General features: G+C 45.2%; 1 protein-coding gene across 10 annotated transcripts in view; it reads right to left on the bottom strand.

The window, feature by feature from the left end:
* The window catches only part of LOC139577361 (protein RUFY3-like), a 102,223-nt gene extending 86,159 nt beyond the window's left edge, over window positions 1-16,064 (bottom strand). For 2 of the 10 annotated variants that reach the window (XR_011675261.1, XM_071404428.1), the window contains exons 1-2: window positions 8,549-9,119; window positions 3,317-3,340 (exon numbers count right to left, since the gene is read on the bottom strand). Coding sequence is in view for 9 of the 10 variants with exons in the window: in XM_071404428.1 (XP_071260529.1) it covers window positions 3,317-3,340; window positions 8,549-8,726 (202 nt within the window). In the remaining variant the exon portion in view is untranslated. Of the gene's footprint in view, window positions 1-3,316; window positions 3,341-8,548; window positions 9,128-15,559 lie in introns of those variants that run through there. The other 8 variants (XM_071404422.1, XM_071404421.1, XM_071404420.1 and 5 more) reach the window with 8 other exon arrangements.
* Window positions 16,065-20,310: the final 4,246 nt, after the last annotated feature.

The following is a 20,310-nucleotide window of genomic DNA, read 5'->3' as shown; positions in this document are numbered from 1 at the left end:
ACAATTGATGTGTGGATGATTCATAGTGAAGGCTGGGTTCATGCAGATAACCAACAATTTACGACGTTTGGAATGAGACTAACGTGAGGTAAAAAATAATTCATTAATTAGAAGACTAATTGATCAGATATTAAAATATCTGAAGAGTTATATTAGGAAAATTATAACTTTGTAATCTGAAGATTTTCCTTAGTTGATATATTGAAGAAACATCTCAAGACATCAGTCAGGAAGTTAAAGCTTGGTCGCAAATGGGTCTAACAAATGGACAATGACCCCAAGCATACTTCCAAAGTTGTGGCAAAAATAGCTCAAGGACAACAAAGTCAAGGTATTGGAGTGGCCATCACAAAGCCCTGACCTCAATCCTATAGAAAATGTCGGCAGGACTGAAAAAGCGTGTGCGAGCAAGGAGGGCTACACACCTGACTCAGTTACACCAGCACTGTCAGGAGGAATGGGCCAAAATTCACCCAACTTATTGTGGGAAGCTTGTGGAAGGCAACCCAAAACGTTTGACCCAAGTTAAACAATTTAAAAGGCAATGCTACCAAATACTAATTGAGTGTATGTAAACTTCTGACCCACTGGGAATGTGATGAAATAAATAAAAGCTGAAATAAATCATTCTCTCTACTATTATTCTGACATTTCACAATATTAAAATAAAGTGGTGATCCTAACTGACCTAAGAGAGGGAATTTTTACTAGGATTAAATGTCAGGAATTGTGAAAAACTGAGTTTAAATGTATTTGGCGAAGGTGTATGTAGAAGGTGTATGTAAACTTCTGACTTCAACTGTATTGAATCCCCAATTTCGATCTTGTCTCATCACTGCAACTCTCCAACGGGCTCGGGAGGCGAAGTTCGAGTCATGCGTCCTCCGAAACATGACCCGTCAAAACCGTGCTTCTTAACACTCGCTCGCTTAACCCGGAAGCCAGCCGAACCAATGTGTCGGAGGAAATACCATTCAACTGATGACCAAAATCAGCCTGCAGGCGCCTGGCCCGCCACAAGGAGTCGCAAGAGTGCGATGAGCCAAGTAAAGCCCCGCTGCCAAACCCAAACCTAACCCGGACAACGCTGGGCCAAACGTGCGCCACCCTATGGGACTCAGCCGGTTGTGACACAGCCTGGGATCGAACCCGGTTCTGTAGTGACGCCACAAGCACTGGGATGCATTTCCTTAGACTGCTGCGCCACTCAGGAGGCCTGAAACAGTATGGTTTCATCTCTGACCAATCTGCTAACTTCTCTCTTTAGAAATTAAACTGCTCTCCAATACTACTTCGTAGAAAACCAGCCACAGAAACACTATGGTCGCTGCTTACTCAAAGTGCAAATAATTTACTATACTGAACAAAATTAGGCGCAACATGCAACATTTTTTAACTATTTTACTGAGTTACAATTCATGTAAGGAAATCAATCAACTGAAATAAATAAATTAGGCCCTAATCTATAGTATTTTCACGACTGAGCATGGGAGGGAAAAGGCCAATCCGCTTGGGAAACTGGCCAATCAGAATGAGCCCACAAAAGGGCTTTATTACAGACAGAAATACTCCTCAGCACCCCGTCAGCAAGCCAAATGCTCCCTCCAAACTTCAGACATCTGTGACAAAACGGCACATTTTAGAGTGATATTGTATTGTCCCCAGCACCAGGTGCACCTGTGTAGTGATCATGCTGTTTAATCAGATTCTTGATATGCCACACCTGTCAGGTGGATGGATTATCTTGGCAAATGAGAAATGCTCACTAACAGGGATGTAAACAAATTTGTGCACAAAATTTGAGAGAAATAAGCTTTGTTCGTATGGAACATTTCTGGGATCTTATTTCAGCTCATGAAACACGGGACCAACACTTTACATGTTGCGTTTATATTTTTGTTGAGTGTAGATAGGCTATAGGATAACTGCAGAGCAGCACACCTGTAAACTATTTACAGATCCTATGAACAGGAAAGTTCTGGTGCATTTTTCCAGAGGCAGTGGATGGAAGAGGTTTTGCAGCTTTGTGGAGAGGCAGTGAGGTTAAACTGGCACAGAGCACCGAGCTCCACCCAACAGGCCTAGCAGCAGCAGTGTATTTGCCAGGAAACCAGGAAACAAAAAGGGACTGAAGCAACAGAACAGGTTCCTGGAATATCAACCACACAGAAGAGGGGAGTCAGAAAGAAGGTGGCAAAATGGAAGGAGCAGCAGTCATGTTGAGGTGTTGTGTTGCACAGGCCAATCCATGCTGTAGATTGGATAGCCACACACAGCCACAGGCCAATCCATGCTGTAGATTGGATGGCCACACACAGCCACAGGCCAATCCATGCTGTAGATTGGATAGCCACACACAGCCACAGGCCAATCCATGCTGTAGATTGGATGGCCACACACAGCCACAGGCCAATCCATGCTGTAGATTGGATGGCCACACACAGCCACAGGCCAATCCATGCTGTAGATTGGATGGCCACACAGCCACAGGCCAATCCATGCTGTAGATTGGATGGCCACACAGCCACAGGCCAATCCATGCTGTAGATTGGATGATGGCCACACAGCCACAGGCCAATCCATGCTGTAGATTGGATGGCCACACACAGCCACAGGCCAATCCATGCTGTAGATTGGATGATGGCCACACAGCCACAGACCAATCCATGCTGTAGATTGGATGATGGCCACACAGCCACAGGCCAATCCATGCTGTAGATTGGATGATGGCCACACAGCCACAGGCCAATCCATGCTGTAGATTGGATGATGGCCACACAGCCACAGGCCAATCCATGCTGTAGATTGGATGATGGCCACACAGCCACAGGCCAATCCATGCTGTAGATTGGATGGCCACACACAGCCACAGGCCAATCCATGCTGTAGATTGGATGGCCACACACAGCCACAGGCCAATCCATGCTGTAGATTGGATGATGGCCACACAGACAGCCAGGGTGGGTAAATTGAACAGATGGCCATGCCAAACACACCAGTGTGGCAAAAAGCTTTGAGATCACCGCAAAGCAGGGACACACAACCGATTAGTAATCAGATCCCTTCCCCTTGGGCCTGTGGAAGCAATATGGTGAAAAGGGTCACCACTATACTGCTTATATCTAAAAACATTGAAGGGTCCAAGGGGAACGGAGTGAACTGGGACCAGATGTCAAGGTGGTGAGAAATGAGCCCAGGAGGATGATGGTGCAGGTTTGGGAGGATGAAGGTTTGGGAGGATGATGGTGCATGTTTGGGAGGATGAAGGTGCAGGTTTGGGAGGATGAAGGTTTGGGAGGATGAAAGGGTACTTCACCAAATCTATGAAATCCTCCTGAGTCTTCGTTTGCGATGGAAAAGAAAGAGAAGAGAGGGATACTGTCGTCATGCATACTAATACCATGTGTGGTAACCAAAGTAACATCAAGGAAGGGTAAACAAGGACATAGGCCTCAATGTTAAGACGTCCTTGAACTAAAATAGCGCTACCTAGCCAAACGATTACCTTATAATTGTCTATGGGCTGAAAATAATACACAATGACATGGTTTATTTTGCATCATTCAAGGTTGACAGGAATATTAGGCTACAATCACACAGGGCAGCTTCCTGCTTTACAAAAATCAACAAAAAAAATGGAATCCAAAATCTGCCAAGACTCGATTTAATTATTATTATTATAATTATCACACTACAGTTGTAAAAGGTGACGAAAGAAGACCATTCTGAACGTCAACAGCACATTATTGAATATTAAATGAACGCTACAAATACATTTAAAAGTTGCCAATTTGGCTTCAATCAATTAGCTTAATAGAAAGAGAAGAATATATTTGAACAAAAATGTTCCCAGAAAACGTATCTTATGTTTCTAACTACGGAAACAATTTCAGTACAATCTGAGATGGTTGGTGTCATAACATGGACCCGTCTGATCAAGTAGATGTTGTATTTAGGCCAACCTTGCAGTGAAAAGCTCCCAATGCAAAGACCAGCGAATGATAATACATTTGGGTTTATTTCGGCATGATAAAAAATGTATGTAAAAAAAGTCAAGAAACCTGACAGCTTTCCACTCAGCCAGATACACATTACCAGTCAAAAGTTTGGACACACCTACTCATTCAAGGGTTTTTCTTTATTTTTCACTTATTTTCTACATTGTAGAATAATAGTGAAGACATCAAAACTATGAAATAACACATATGGAATCATATGGAATCATGTAGTAAGCAAAAAAGTGTTAAACAAATCAAAATATATTTGAGAAGAAAGATTTCTTCAAAGTAGCCACCCTTGGCCTTGATGACAGCTTTGGACACTATTTAGGCTGGGTTTCTGTACAGCACTTTGAACTGGAACATGCTGTCGTACACGTCGATCCAGAGCATCTCAAACAGTTGAAACCGGGATTAATCTGTGAACAGCACACCTATCCAGTGTGCCAATGGCCATCGAGGTGAGCCCACTGGAGTCAGTTACGATGCTGAACTACAGTCAGGTCAAGACGACGAGCTTCCCTGAGACGGTTTCTGACACTTTGTGCAGAAATTCTTCAGTTGTCCAAACCCATAGTGTCACCAGCTGTCCGCGTGGGTGGTCTCAGACAAACCCACAGTGTCACCAGCTGTCCGCGTGGGTGGTCTCAGACAAACCCATAGTGTCACCAGCTGTCCACGTGGGTGGCTGGTCTCAGACAAACCCACAGTGTCACCAGCTGTCCACGTGGGTGGTCCCAGACAAACCCACAGTGTCACCAGCTGTCCACGTGGGTGGCTGGTCTCAGACAAACCCACAGTGTCACCAGCTGTCCACGTGGGTGGCTGGTCTCAGACAAACCCACAGTGTCACCAGCTGTCCACGTGGGTGGCTGGTCTCAGACAAACCCACAGTGTCACCAGCTGTCCACGTGGGTGGTCTCAGACAAACCCACAGTGTCACCAGCTGTCCACGTGGGTGGCTGGTCTCAGACAAACCCACAGTGTCACCAGCTGTCCGCGTGGGTGGTCTCAGACAAACCCACAGTGTCACCAGCTGTCCACGTGGGTGGCTGGTCTCAGACAAACCCACAGTGTCACCAGCTGTCCACGTGGGTGGCTGGTCTCAGACAAACCCACAGTGTCACCAGCTGTCCGCGTGGGTGGCTGGTCTCAGACAAACCCACAGTGTCACCAGCTGTCCGCGTGGGTGGTCTCAGACAAACCCACAGTGTCACCAGCTGTCCACGTGGGTGGCTGGTCTCAGACAAACCCATAGTGTCACCAGCTGTCCACGTGGGTGGCTGGTCTCAGACAAACCCACAGTGTCACCAGCTGTCCACGTGGGTGGTCTCAGACAAACCCACAGTGTCACCAGCTGTCCACGTGGGTGGCTGGTCTCAGACAAACCCACAGTGTCACCAGCTGTCCGCGTGGGTGGCTGGTCTCAGACAAACCCACAGTGTCACCAGCTGTCCGCGTGGGTGGTCTCAGACAAACCCACAGTGTCACCAGCTGTCCACGTGGGTGGCTGGTCTCAGACAAACCCACAGTGTCACCAGCTGTCCGCGTGGGTGGTCTCAGACAAACCCACAGTGTCACCAGCTGTCCGCGTGGGTGGTCTCAGACAAACCCATAGTGTCACCAGCTGTCCGCGTGGGTGGTCTCAGACAAACCCACAGTGTCACCAGCTGTCCGCGTGGGTGGATGGTCTCAGACAAACCCATAGTGTCACCAGCTGTCCGCGTGGGTGGTCTCAGACAAACCCACAGTGTCACCAGCTGTCCGCGTGGGTGGGTGGTCTCAGACAAACCCATAGTGTCACCAGCTGTCCGCGTGGGTGGTCTCAGACAAACCCACAGTGTCACCAGCTGTCCGCGTGGGTGGATGGTCTCAGACAAACCCATAGTGTCACCAGCTGTCCGCGTGGGTGGATGGTCTCAGACAAACCCACAGTGTCACCAGCTGTCCGCGTGGGTGGTCTCAGACAAACCCATAGTGTCACCAGCTGTCCACGTGGGTGGGTGGTCTCAGACAAACCCATAGTGTCACCAGCTGTCCGCGTGGGTGGTCTCAGACAAACCCACAGTGTCACCAGCTGTCCGCGTGGGTGGCTGGTCTCAGACAAACCCACAGTGTCACCAGCTGTCCGCGTGGGTGGCTGGTCTCAGACAAACCCACAGTGTCACCAGCTGTCCGCGTGGGTGGATGGTCTCAGACAAACCCACAGTGTCACCAGCTGTCCGCGTGGGTGGATGGTCTCAGACAAACCCACAGTGTCACCAGCTGTCCGCGTGGGTGGTCTCAGACAAACCCACAGTGTCACCAGCTGTCCACGTGGGTGGCTGGTCTCAGACAAACCCACAGTGTCACCAGCTGTCCGCGTGGGTGGCTGGTCTCAGACAAACCCACAGTGTCACCAGCTGTCCGCGTGGGTGGTCTCAGACAAACCCACAGTGTCACCAGCTGTCCACGTGGGTGGCTGGTCTCAGACAAACCCACAGTGTCACCAGCTGTCCGCGTGGGTGGCTGGTCTCAGACAAACCCACAGTGTCACCAGCTGTCCGCGTGGGTGGTCTCAGACAAACCCACAGTGTCACCAGCTGTCCACGTGGGTGGCTGGTCTCAGACAAACCCACAGTGTCACCAGCTGTCCGCGTGGGTGGTCTCAGACAAACCCACAGTGTCACCAGCTGTCCGCGTGGGTGGTCTCAGACAAACCCATAGTGTCACCAGCTGTCCGCGTGGGTGGTCTCAGACAAACCCACAGTGTCACCAGCTGTCCGCGTGGGTGGATGGTCTCAGACAAACCCATAGTGTCACCAGCTGTCCGCGTGGGTGGTCTCAGACAAACCCACAGTGTCACCAGCTGTCCGCGTGGGTGGGTGGTCTCAGACAAACCCATAGTGTCACCAGCTGTCCGCGTGGGTGGATGGTCTCAGACAAACCCATAGTGTCACCAGCTGTCCGCGTGGGTGGATGGTCTCAGACAAACCCACAGTGTCACCAGCTGTCCGCGTGGGTGGTCTCAGACAAACCCATAGTGTCCCCAGCTGTCCACGTGGGTGGGTGGTCTCAGACAAACCCATAGTGTCACCAGCTGTCCGCGTGGGTGGTCTCAGACAAACCCACAGTGTCACCAGCTGTCCGCGTGGGTGGCTGGTCTCAGACAAACCCACAGTGTCACCAGCTGTCCGCGTGGGTGGCTGGTCTCAGACAAACCCACAGTGTCACCAGCTGTCCGCGTGGGTGGATGGTCTCAGACAAACCCACAGTGTCACCAGCTGTCCGCGTGGGTGGATGGTCTCAGACAAACCCACAGTGTCACCAGCTGTCCGCGTGGGTGGTCTCAGACAAACCCATAGTGTCACCAGCTGTCCGCGTGGGTGGTCTCAGACAAACCCATAGTGTCACCAGCTGTCCGCGTGGGTGGTCTCAGACAAACCCATAGTGTCACCAGCTGTCCGCGTGGGTGGTCTCAGACAAACCCATAGTGTCACCAGCTGTCCACGTGGGTGGTCTCAGACAAACCCACAGTGTCACCAGCTGTCCACGTGGGTGGTCTCAGACAAACCCACAGTGTCACCAGCTGTCCGCGTGGGTGGCTGGTCTCAGACGATCCCGCAGGTGAAGAACCCGGATGTGGAGGTCCTGGGCTGGCGTGTGTGAGGCCGGTTGGCCATACAGCCATATTCTCTAAAACGACGGCGCACAATTGGCCCAGCGTCGTCCAGGTTTCATCATTGTAAATAAGAATTTGTTCTTAACTGACTTGCCTAGTTAAAGAAAGATTAAATTAAAAAAATAAACAGCTCTGGTGGACATTCTGTAGTCAGCATGCCAATTGCACACTCCCTCAAAACTTGAGACATCTGTGAAATTGTGTTGTGTGACAAAATTGCACATTTTAGAGTGGCCTTTTATTGTCCCCAGCACAAGGTGCACCTGTGTAACGATCATGCTGTTTAATCAGATTCTTGATATACCACACCTGTCAGGTGGATGGATTATCTTGGCATTATCTTGGCAAAGGAGAAATGCTCACTAACAGGGATGTAAACACATTTGTGCACAAAATGTTAAGAGAAAATAAGCTTTTTGTGCGTATGGAACATTTCTGGGATATTTTATTCAGCTTATGAAACTTTACATGTTACGTATATATTTTTATTCATATTAAGTTAATATTTCAACTATTCTATGGTGTTGTCTGATTTGTCTAGTCATTACTCCTTTTGTTTGTAGAGGAAAAGTAGAACGTGGACTGTTCTAGCATCTTCAAAGTGTGCTGTGGTGTAGTGCCACAGCTAAATGACTGCATCGAAAACACTGGTCTGCATCGTTACTGTATGGAGGCAGGATGGGAGAGAGGATATCCTGAGTGTCTACATCCCAGCCCTCCTCCCTGCTAGACACTCTTGTAATCATGGAGTTAAATCAGTGGGTTACCAAGCGCTGAGAACCAATGATGTAACTACATTACCACAGCATCCTCCTGAACAGGGCTCCATCCACCCACCCCCGACGCTCCCCATCCTCCTAGACTAGGTCAGCCTCAGCCCTATCTGTACCTTCGTGGGCTGGCTCTGGGTCTGGGGTGAGGGAGATGTCGTTCAGCTCCCTGAGACAGAGCCATTCTCCGTCCACCGACACGCGGAAGTTACACAGGTAGATGGTCTCCCGGGCGGCCTGCGTGATCTTGTCGGTGGTGGGAGTCGGGGCGTCGGTCTGGGCCATCAGCTCTGCCATGATGACTCAGCGAATAGGAGGGCTGGGAGACGAATGGAAACAACGCAGCTCTCTTCAGAAAGGCAACGCAAAAGGCCGTCTCTATGTGCTGAAAACAAAGAGAGAAAAGAGGAGACTGGATGGATGCTGTGTTTGTTATTCCTCCCCCTTCACGCTCTCCTCCCTTTACAGATGAGTAAGGAAAAAAAGCCACCGTATATCTGTCTCAACAAAGGCTGCAGCCCTGCCCTCTCCTCTGTGCGTCTATGCAGCGCGGTGCGGTCTGGGTACTGGGATAACCACGCTCTCCTCTGATGGGCTCTGCCTCTCCTCTCGCTCGGCTAGCTCAGAGTAGGCTGTGAGCAGGCAGTGAGTCGCTGCTCCTATGACAGACACCAAGATGGCTGCCTGATAAAGAGCTTGCTGGGTAACAGATCAGTCTCACGTGACCAGATGGTGCGTTAAAAAGATGTTGCTTTGTTGCAGGGAGGGAGAGCTTCATCTTTCTTTCTGGCATCAGCCAGATTTCCTGGTTGGGAAGGAATATTAATCAAAACACTGAACTGAGAACCACCACTTAACAGGCACTACAACTCCCCTGTATTAAAGCACTGGACATTAACTATTTGTTCAATCAGCCTACAACATCTAATGTTTTTAGGACAAGTATTGAAACATTGGTATCTCTTGGTCATGTATTAAGTAAAATAAGTTGTTCTCAATGACTTACCTAGTTAAATAAAAAATAACGCATGCATTGTTGTAGACCGCAGGGAAATTACATTTCACACTGATGTAACAACTGAGTAATAATACTATAATAATAATGACAATAATGAACCCAGATCTGCAGGTCACAAATCAATTAGCCTGCTGAGCAAAAGCCTAGGCATTAGGCTCATTTACAGCATTTCTAGTTCTTTATTTTACCTCATAGTGCTGCCACACAGTTCAGTTCTTTATTTTACCTCATAGTGCTGCCATGCCATTCAGTTCTATATTTTATATAATACAGGGATGCAAACTGCTGAGGGACCAAAAAGGTGACACTTTTTTTTGTTGCACTGAGTGCTGAAGAGAGATGGTTGTCCTTCTGGAAGGTTCTCCCATCTCCACAGAGGAACTCTAGAGCTCGGTCAGACCATCCAGCTACATCTAGCCTGTACCAAAACACCAACTACACCACCGGTCAAAAGGTTTAGAACACCTCATTCAAGGGTTTTTCTTTATTTTTACTATTTTCTACATTGTAGAACAATAGTGAAGACATCAAAACTATGAAATAACACATATGGAATCATGTAGTAACCAAGAAAGTGTAGATTCTTTCCCTTGATGACAGCTTTGCAAACTCTTGGCATTCTCTCCGCCAGCTTCATGAGGAATAGTTTTCCAACAGTCTTGAAGGAGTTCCCACATATGCTGAGCACTTGTTAGCTGCTTTTCCTTCAGTCCACGGTCCAACTCATCCCAAACCATCTCAATTCAAATCAAATGTTATTGGTCACATACACGTGTTTAGCAGATGTTATTGCCGGTGTTGCGAAATGCTTGTATTTCTAGCTCCAACAGTGCAGTAGTATCTAACAAGTAATATCTAACAATTTCACAACAATACACACAATATAAAGTAAAGGGTACTAAAATATTTCTGCAGCATTGAAGGTCCCCAAGAATACAGCGGCCTCCATCATTCTTAAATGAATGTTTGGAACCACCAAGACTCTTCCTAGAGCTTGTTGCCAGGCCAAACTGAGCAACCGAGTCACTCTGACAGAGCTCCAGAGTTCCTCTGTGGGTATGTGAGAACCTTCCAAAAGGACAACCATCTCGGCAACACCAATCAGGCCTTTATGGTAGAATGGCCAGATGGAAGCCACTCCTCAGTAAAAAAGGCACAACAGCCCACTTGTAGTTTACCTAAAGGATTCAAACCAGGAGAAACAAGATTGAACTCTTTGGCCTGATTGCCAAGTGTCACGTCTGGAGGAAACCTGGCAACATCCCAACGGTGAAGCATGGTGGTGGCAGCATCATGCTGTGGGGATGTTTTTCAGCGGCAAGGACTGGGAGACTAGTCAGGATCGAGGGAAAGATGGAGAAAAGTACAGAGATCCTTGATGAAAACCTGCTCAAGACTGCTGAGGGCCTCACGACCCTAAAAACACAGCCAAGACAACGCAGGACTGGCTTCAGGACAAGTCTCTGAATGTCCTTGAGAGGCCCAGCCAGAGCCCGGACTTGAACCCAATCGAACATCTCTGGAGAGACCTGAAAATACCTGTGGAGCGATGCCTCCCCATCCAACCTGACAGACCTTGAGAGGATCTGCAGAGAAGAATGGGAGAAACTCGCCAAATACAGGTGTGCCAAGCTTGTATCGTCATACCCAGGAAGATGAGGCTGTAATCGCTGCCAAAGGTGCGTCAACAAAGTACTAAGTAAAGGGTCTGAACACTTATGTAAATTAAATATTTCTGTTTAAAAAAAAATAATATAAATTATCAAAAATTTCTAAAAACCTGTTTTTGCTTTGTCATTATGGGGTAGTGTGTGTAGAACGATTAGGGGGGGGAAACTAAATGTAATCAATTTTAGAATAAGGCTGTAACGTAACAAAATGTGGAAAAATTCAAGGGGTCTGAATACTTTCCGAATGCACTGTCTATCTACACTGGACAAAAATATAAACACAGCATGTAAAGTGTTGGTCCCATGTTTCAAGAGCTGAAATAAAAGATCCCAGAAATGCTCCAACGCTTTTCAATTTTTTAGAGAAATTTGTTAACATCCCTGTTAGTGAGCTTTTCTCCTTTGCCAAGATAATCCATCCACCTGACAGGTGTGGCATTTCAAGAAGCTGATTCAACAGCATGATTTCTACACAGGTGCACCTTGTGCTGGGTACAATAAAAGGCCACTCTAAAATGTGCAGTTTTGACACACAACACAATGCCACAGATGTCTCAAGTTGCGGGAGCGTGCAATTGGCATGCTGACTGCAGGAACATTTGCCAGAGAATTGAATGTTAATTGCTCTACCATAAGCCACCTCCAACATCATTTAAAGAATTTGGCAGAACGTCCAAAAGCCTCACAACAACAGAACACGTGTAACCACGCCAGCCCAGGACCTCCACATCCAGCTTCTTCACCTGCGAGATTGGGTGGTTGGTCTCAGACAGACAGCTGACGAAAATGTGGGTTTGCACAACCAAATCATTTCTGCACAGTCTTGGGGAAGCTCATCTGCGAGCTCGTCGTCCTCACCAGGGTCTTGACCTGACTGCAGTTTGGCGACGTAACCGACTTCAGTGGGCAAATGCTCACCGTCGATGGTCACTGGCACTCTTTACGGATGAAGGCTCATCCTGACATGACCCTCCAGCATGACAATACCACCAGCCATACTGCTCGTTATTTCCTGCAAGACCGGAATGTCAGTGTTCTGCCATGGCCAGCGAAGAGCCCGGATCTCAATCCCATTGAGCACGTTTGGGACCTGTTGGATCAGAGGGTGAGGGCTAGGGCCATTCCCCCCAGAAATGTCCAGGAACTTGCACGTGCCTTGGTGGAAGAGTGGGGTAACATCTCACAGCAAGAAATGGCAAATCTGGTGCAGTCCATGAGGAGGAGGCCACACCAGATACTGACTGTTACTTTTGATTTTGACCCCTCCTTTGTTCAGGGACACATTATTCCATTTCTGTTAGTCACATGTCTGTGGAACATGTTCAGTTTATGTCTCAGTTGTTGAATCTTGTAATGTTCATACAAATATTTACACATGTTAAGTTTGCTGAAAATAAACACAATTGACAGTGAAAGGACCTTTCTTTTTTTGCTGAGTTTACATGTTATTCAATAATTTCATCCAAACTGCTCAAGAGCGCCTGCGTGGCCAGGTGCTAATTTACATTATTTTTGACGCATGACGCGCTGCAAGTCCCGCCTCTTCCATCTCATTGGTTTTGAAGAGAATATACCCACATGGGTGATTGAAAGTTGAACTGAGGGCCACACTCCAGGCAGTGATGCACCTTAAAGCTGGTTGCCAACCGCCATTTAAAGTCCAAAGAAGAAGAAGACTAAAGGAGGAGAGATTACTAGAAAGAAAAAAAACTTTTATCTGTGGATTAGAGGACCTTGTGCATTTCAGGTAAAATAACAACCCAATGTTTATATCCCAGGACAAATTAGCTAGCAACAGCATGCTAGCCAGCTAAATTGACATGAATGTTTAATGCTTTTCGACCTGTCCCCCAATTAATATAGGTGGTTCAGAGTTTGTTTTGATATTGCAACCTCCATGTCCTGATCGTGTCTGGTGTGGTGGACAAAATCAACACGCGTGCGATGGCACACCCAGTCTTGTCAGCATGTTAGAATATTTTTTAGGACATAGGACTTGACAATGACATTAATGCTAATGGTTAAATTGCGAGAACCGTTCAAAACATTGTAGTTTGGCTGATTATCGAGTTAGTCTGTTGTGTATCAGTTTACCTGCTGCGCAAATGTCTCTCTCTCCTCTGGCAACGGCCCACTGGCACACCCGCCGGTCATGCACACAGCGGAGGGATTCTCATTAATTACCAAAAAATTTGCTTTAACTGAGCAATAACTCACTAGCAATTATTAGCAAAACATTTGCAAAACGTGGTCCTCTTCGATCTCAAAAACGCCTCTGAGGCTGAAATGTAATCTGATCAGCCATTCAGGAATGGAGCTCACCTACTCTGTAAATATTATCCATGACATGTATTGTTCCCTTACATTATACACATCAGGTATACAAACAACCAGCATAGACAACAAGCTAGCGAACATGACTACCTAGCTAACCAGCTACATCGAGCCTGCATCAAATCACCAACTACTGACATGGTGACACAGAATTAGCTGACCAGAGGTGTTCATCAATCACCTGACTCTAGGTAACCTAGCCATCTATAGACTCTAGGTAACCTAGCCATCTATAGACTCTAGGTAACCTAGCCATCTATAGACTCTAGGTAACCTAGCCATCTATAGACTCTAGGTAACCTAGCCATCTATAGACTCTAGGTAACCTAGCCATCTATAGACTCTAGGTAACCTAGCCATCTATAGACTCTAGGTAACCTAGCCATCTATAGACTCTAGGTAACCTAGCCATCTATAGACTCTAGGTAACCTAGCCATCTATAGACTCTAGGTAACCTAGCCATCTATAGACTCCAGGTAACCTAGCCATCTATAGACTCTAGGTAACCTAGCCATCTATAGACTCTAGGTAACCTAGCCATCTATAGACTCCAGGTAACCTAGCCATCTATAGACTCTAGGTAACCTAGCCATCTATAGACTCTAGGTAACCTAGCCATCTATAGACTCTAGGTAACCTAGCCATCTATAGACTCTAGGTAACCTAGCCATCTATAGACTCTAGGTAACCTAGCCATCTATAGACTCTAGGTAACCTAGCCATCTATAGACTCTAGGTAACCTAGCCATCTATAGACTCCAGGTAACCTAGCCATCTATAGACTCTAGGTAACCTAGCCATCTATAGACTCTAGGTAACCTAGCCATCTATAGACTCTAGGTAACCTAGCCATCTATAGACTCTAGGTAACCTAGCCATCTATAGACTCTAGGTAACCTAGCCATCTATAGACTCTAGGTAACCTAGCCATCTATAGACTCTAGGTAACCTAGCCATCTATAGACTCTAGGTAACCTAGCCATCTATAGACTCTAGGTAACCTAGCCATCTATAGACTCTAGGTAACCTAGCCATCTATAGACTCTAGGTAACCTAGCCATCTATAGACTCCAGGTAACCTAGCCATCTATAGACTCTAGGTAACCTAGCCATCTATAGACTCTAGGTAACCTAGCCATCTATAGACTCTAGGTAACCTAGCCATCTATAGACTCTAGGTAACCTAGCCATCTATAGACTCTAGGTAACCTAGCCATCTATAGACTCTAGGTAACCTAGCCATCTATAGACTCCAGGTAACCTAGCCATCTATAGACTCTAGGTAACCTAGCCATCTATAGACTCTAGGTAACCTAGCCATCTATAGACTCTAGGTAACCTAGCCATCTATAGACTCTAGGTAACCTAGCCATCTATAGACTCTAGGTAACCTAGCCATCTATAGACTCTAGGTAACCTAGCCATCTATAGACTCCAGGTAACCTAGCCATCTATAGACTCTAGGTAACCTAGCCATCTATAGACTCTAGGTAACCTAGCCATCTATAGACTCTAGGTAACCTAGCCATCTATAGACTCTAGGTAACCTAGCCATCTATAGACTCTAGGTAACCTAGCCATCTATAGACTCTAGGTAACCTAGCCATCTATAGACTCTAGGTAACCTAGCCATCTATAGACTCTAGGTAACCTAGCCATCTATAGACTCTAGGTAACCTAGCCATCTATAGACTCTAGGTAACCTAGCCATCTATAGACTCTAGGTAACCTAGCCATCTATAGACTCTAGGTAACCTAGCCATCTATAGACTCCAGGTAACCTAGCCATCTATAGACTCCAGGTAACCTAGCCATCTATAGACTCCAGGTAACCTAGCCATCTATAGACTCTAGGTAACCTAGCCATCTATAGACTCTAGGTAACCTAGCCATCTATAGACTCTAGGTAACCTAGCCATCTATAGACTCTAGGTAACCTAGCCATCTATAGTACCGTGTTATCTGTGACAAAATTGCATCAAATCGCTTGATTATCTAGGTTACCTAGATAGTTGGCTAATGTTAACTGTGTGGTCTAACTAAGGTCTTGTTTTGCTGGTCAACTAGCTAACTAGTTAGCCAAATTATTACATTTATTGAAACTCACTTTTCGTTTTGTTGGACATTCTTTCGATATTGAACTCATATTGAACAGGAGTGGGAGATGACAGTCCAGTCTTTGCAAATCGGATGTTCGCTGAACTGAGCGCCTCTAAAATAAATGACCGACGTCGGAGAGAAAGACTCATCCGGGGTGCCAGCAACATGTCGGTTTTTAGCTTGAATATGTACTCTGTCCGAGTCCCCCGTGGCGTCCAAACTTTGTGAAAGTTGTGGATCCTGAAAAGGGTACGATGATATTGACAGCCTCCCCTCGGCCATCTTCACTGCAAACTCATATGACTCGTTTCCAAAAAGCAGTGCCAAAGCAATATCGTAGCAAACTACCAGCGCATGACGGATATACACTTAGTTCGTTCACTTCTTTCTTACACGAAAGATTTAATAGATAACTTATTTTCTGCAACTTCCTGTTTTTCTTTATAGTTTTGCAGTCTACTCTCCACAAAATCCGTATCTGGAGAACTTCAGAGAATCGCAGTGCAGGCTATGACGTGAACAAAACGTGACGCATAACTGTCATAAAGAAACCTCATTGCCAAAACATTTTACACCAACGAAATGCATTAAAACACAACTTTATTCGGGGTTATATGTGTTTATGTAGTAAAAAACATATATTTAAAAAAAGGAGGCCTGTATAATGCCGAGAATATATATATTTTACATATAGATATACAGGAGCAGATCAGAGTACACAGTAGGTAGGATACTTATTTACGTAAGAACATGACTTATTATATAATTCAATAAAAAAATTGCCGTTATTCATCTTAACATTTCAATACAAAAACATTTGATGCAGCTGAGATTGTTTTTCATAGTTTGATATTTTAGCGCCCTCTGCTGACAAGCAGCACACTATAGGCCTTCATGCTTTTACACCATTAGTTTACACGGGCAGCCCAATTCTGATATTTTCTTCACTAATTGGTCTTTTGAACAATCAGATCAGCTTTGAAAAAAAGCGCTGCTGTGAAAAGATCTGATGTGATTGATCGAAAGACTAATTCGTAGAAAAAACATCAGAATTGGGCTGCCTGTGTAAAATGCAGCCATGAGTCCCAAGGTCTCGTCTATAGGGGAGAATCTCAATTAGTTTTGCTCGACTCCTCACGTCCTCCTCCGTTGTGGAAACAAATGTGCTTGAATGAAATGAGACTCTCATTAGGTAAATTACGTTTACACGGGTGGAATTCGCCTACCTACGAATTGACTCTCTTCACCCATTCGACCACTTTCCTGACTTATGGCGGCGAACAGGAGACGATCAACAAACAGACACGCACTCCAGACATCACTCACAGGAAGGCCAAGAAGATCCTCAAGGACCTCAGCCACCCGAGCAACGGCCTGTTCTCCCAGTACCATCAGAAGGCAGAGGCAGTACAGGTGAATCGAAGCTGGGACCGAGAGGCTGAAAAATAGCTTCAATCTCCAGGCCATCAGACTGTTAAATAGTCACCACTATCCAGCCTCCACCCAGTAACCTGTCCTGAACTTTAGACACTGTTACTAGCCGGCTACCACCCAGAACTCTACCCTGCACCTTAGAGGCTGCCGCCCTATATACATACTCATTAAACACTGGTCACTTTAATAATGTTTACATACTGTTTTACCCACTTCATATGTATAATACTGTATTCTAGTCCTGGTTCATCCTATATAACTACTGCTGTCCACTTCATATGTATAATACTGTATTCTAGTCCTGGTTCATCCTATATAACTACTGCTGTCCACTTCATATGTATAATACTGTATTCTAGTCCTGGTTCATCCTATATAACTACTGCTGTTCACGTCATACTGTATTCTAGTCCTGGTTCATCCTATATAACTACTACTGTCCACTTCATATGTATATACTGTATTCTAGTCATGGCTCAACCTATATAACTACTGCTGTCCACTTCATATGTATAATACTGTATTCTAGTCCTGGTTCATCCTATATAACTACTGCTGTCCACTTCATATGTATAATACTGTATTCTAGTCATGGCTCATCCTATATAACTACTGCTGTCCACTTCATATGTATATAATGTATTCTAGTCCTGGTTCATCCTATATAACTACTGCTGTCCACTTCATACGGTATTATAGTGCTGGTTCATCCTATATAACTACTGCTGTCCACTTCATACTGTATTCTAGTCAAGGCTCATCCTATATAACTACTGTTGTCCACTTCATATGTATATACTGTATTCTAGTCAAGGCTCATCCTATATAACTACTGTTGTCCACTTCATATGTATAATACTGTATTCTAGTCAAGGCTCATCCTATATAACTACTGTCTGTACACACCATCCTATATAACTACTGTCTGTACACACCATCCTATATAACTACTGTCTATACACACCATCCTATTAACTACTGTCTGTACACACCATCCTATATACAGTTGAAGTCAGAAGTTTACATACACTTAGGTTGGAGTCAATAAAACTCGTTTTTCAACCACTCCACAAATTTCTTGTGAACAAACTATAGTTTTGGCAAGTTGGTTAGGACATCTACTTTGTGCATGACACAAGTTATTTTTCTAATAATTGTTTACAGACAGATTATTTCACTTGTAATTCACTGTATCACAATTCCAGTGGATCAGAAGTTTACATATACTAAGTTGACTGTGCCTTTAAACAGCTTGGAAAATTCCAGAAAATTATGTCATGGCTTTAGAAGCTTCTGATAGGCTAATTGACATCATTTGAGTCAGTTGGAGGTGTACCTGTGGATGTCTTTCAAGGCCTACCTTCAAACTCAGTGCTTCTTTGCTTGACATCATGGGAAAATCAAAAGAAATCAGCCAAGACCTCAGAAAAAAAATTGTAGACCTCCACAAGTCTGGTTCATCCTTGGGAGCAATTTCCAAACACCTGAAGGTACCACGTTCATCTGTGCAAACAATAGTATGCAAGTATAAACACCATGGGACCACGCAGCCGTCATACCGCTCAGGAAGGAGATGCGTTCTGTCTCCTAGTGATGAACGTACTTTGGTGTGAAAAGTACAAATCAATCGCAGAACAACAGCAAAGGACCTTGTGAAGATGCTGGAGGAAACATGTACAAAAGTATCTATATCCACAGTAAAATGAGTCCTATATCGACATAACCTGAAAGGCCGCTCAGCAAGGAAGAAACCACTGCTCCAAAACCGCCATAAAAAAGCCAGACAATGGTTTGCAACTGCACATGGGGACAAAGATCGTACTTTTTGGAGAAATGTCCTCTGGTCTGATGAAACAAGAATAGAACTGTTTGGCCATAATGACCATCGCACAACCAACCACACTACCTGTGACTTTGACCACATTCATTCTTCTACCTGTATGTTTGTTTTCCAATTTAGTCGCAGACAGCACAAAATGCCACATTTTCTCTGTGACCACTATACTGTTCAGACAACCATAGACCCTTCCTAGATAGTGGTAGATCTGAGACCCTGCCTAGGTCCTAGATAGTGATAGATCTGAGAGAATAATAAGCACTATGGCAGAACTTCCACCGTGTATATTTGAGGGTGGGGCTACATCCGTGTTTGTTATACCTGTCCAATCCTCTCAAGTAGGCGTACCTAGGTGCTGTTTCTGAACAGGGTCATCTGGGTTGAAGTGGTAATAGTTTTCCCTCTGAGATCTGTAAGAAAAAAGATCAATGCCCAATCAAAATCAAATGTAATTTGTCACATGTTTAGCAGATGTTATTGCAGGTGTAACGAAATGCTTGTTTTTCAAGCAGTAATATCTAACAATTTCACAACAATACACACACATCTAAGTAAAGGATTAGAATTTAGAATATATAAATATTTGGACGAGCAATGTCAGAGCGCCATAGACTAAAATACAGTAGAATAGAGTATATACATATGAGATTGTAATGCAACATTATTAAAGTGACCAGTGATTTCAAACCTCTAATGTGCTACTGATGGCTGTTTAACAGTCTGATGGCCTTGAGATAGAAGCTGTTTTTCAGTCTCTCGTTTCCAGTTTTGATGCACCTGTACTGACCTCGCCTTCTGGATGATAGCGGGGTGAACAGGCAGTGGCTCGGGTGGTTGTTGTCCTTGATGATCTTTTTGGCCTTCCTGTGACATCGGGTGCTGTAGGTGTCCTGGATGGCAGGTAGTTTGCCACCGGGGATGAGTTGGACAGTTGCCGTACCAGACGGTGATATAGCCCGACAGGATGCTCTCAATTGTGCATCTGTAAAAGTTTGTGAGAGTTTTAGGTGCCAATACAAATTTCTTCAGCCTCCTGAGGTTGAAGAGGCGCTGTTGCGCCTTCTTCACCACACCGTTTATGTGAGTGATCAGCTCTTTTGTTTTGTTAACGTTGAGTGAGAGGTTATTTTCCTGGCACCGCACTCCAGGAACTGCCAACTGCCTCAACCTGAAGATTGGAGATTAATCCCTCATAATGATTCAATAATCTCAGATTATCATCATGATAATCCACAATAATACATACTCAGATTATCATCATGGTAATCCACAATAATACATACTCAGATTATCATGATGATAATCCACAATAATACATACTCAGATTATCATCATGATAATCCAGAATAATACATACTCAGATTATCATCATGGTAATCCACAATAATACATACTCAGATTATCATGATGATAATCCACAATAATACATACTCAGATTATCATCATGATAATCCACAATAATACATACTCAGATTATCATCATGATA

The sequence above is a fragment of the Salvelinus alpinus genome, chromosome 5 (genome assembly GCF_045679555.1).
Source record: "Salvelinus alpinus chromosome 5, SLU_Salpinus.1, whole genome shotgun sequence".
Taxonomy (NCBI): domain Eukaryota; kingdom Metazoa; phylum Chordata; class Actinopteri; order Salmoniformes; family Salmonidae; genus Salvelinus; species Salvelinus alpinus.
The sequence above is the reverse complement of the archived record's forward strand: the minus strand, read 5'-3'. Positions and strand labels throughout refer to the sequence as shown.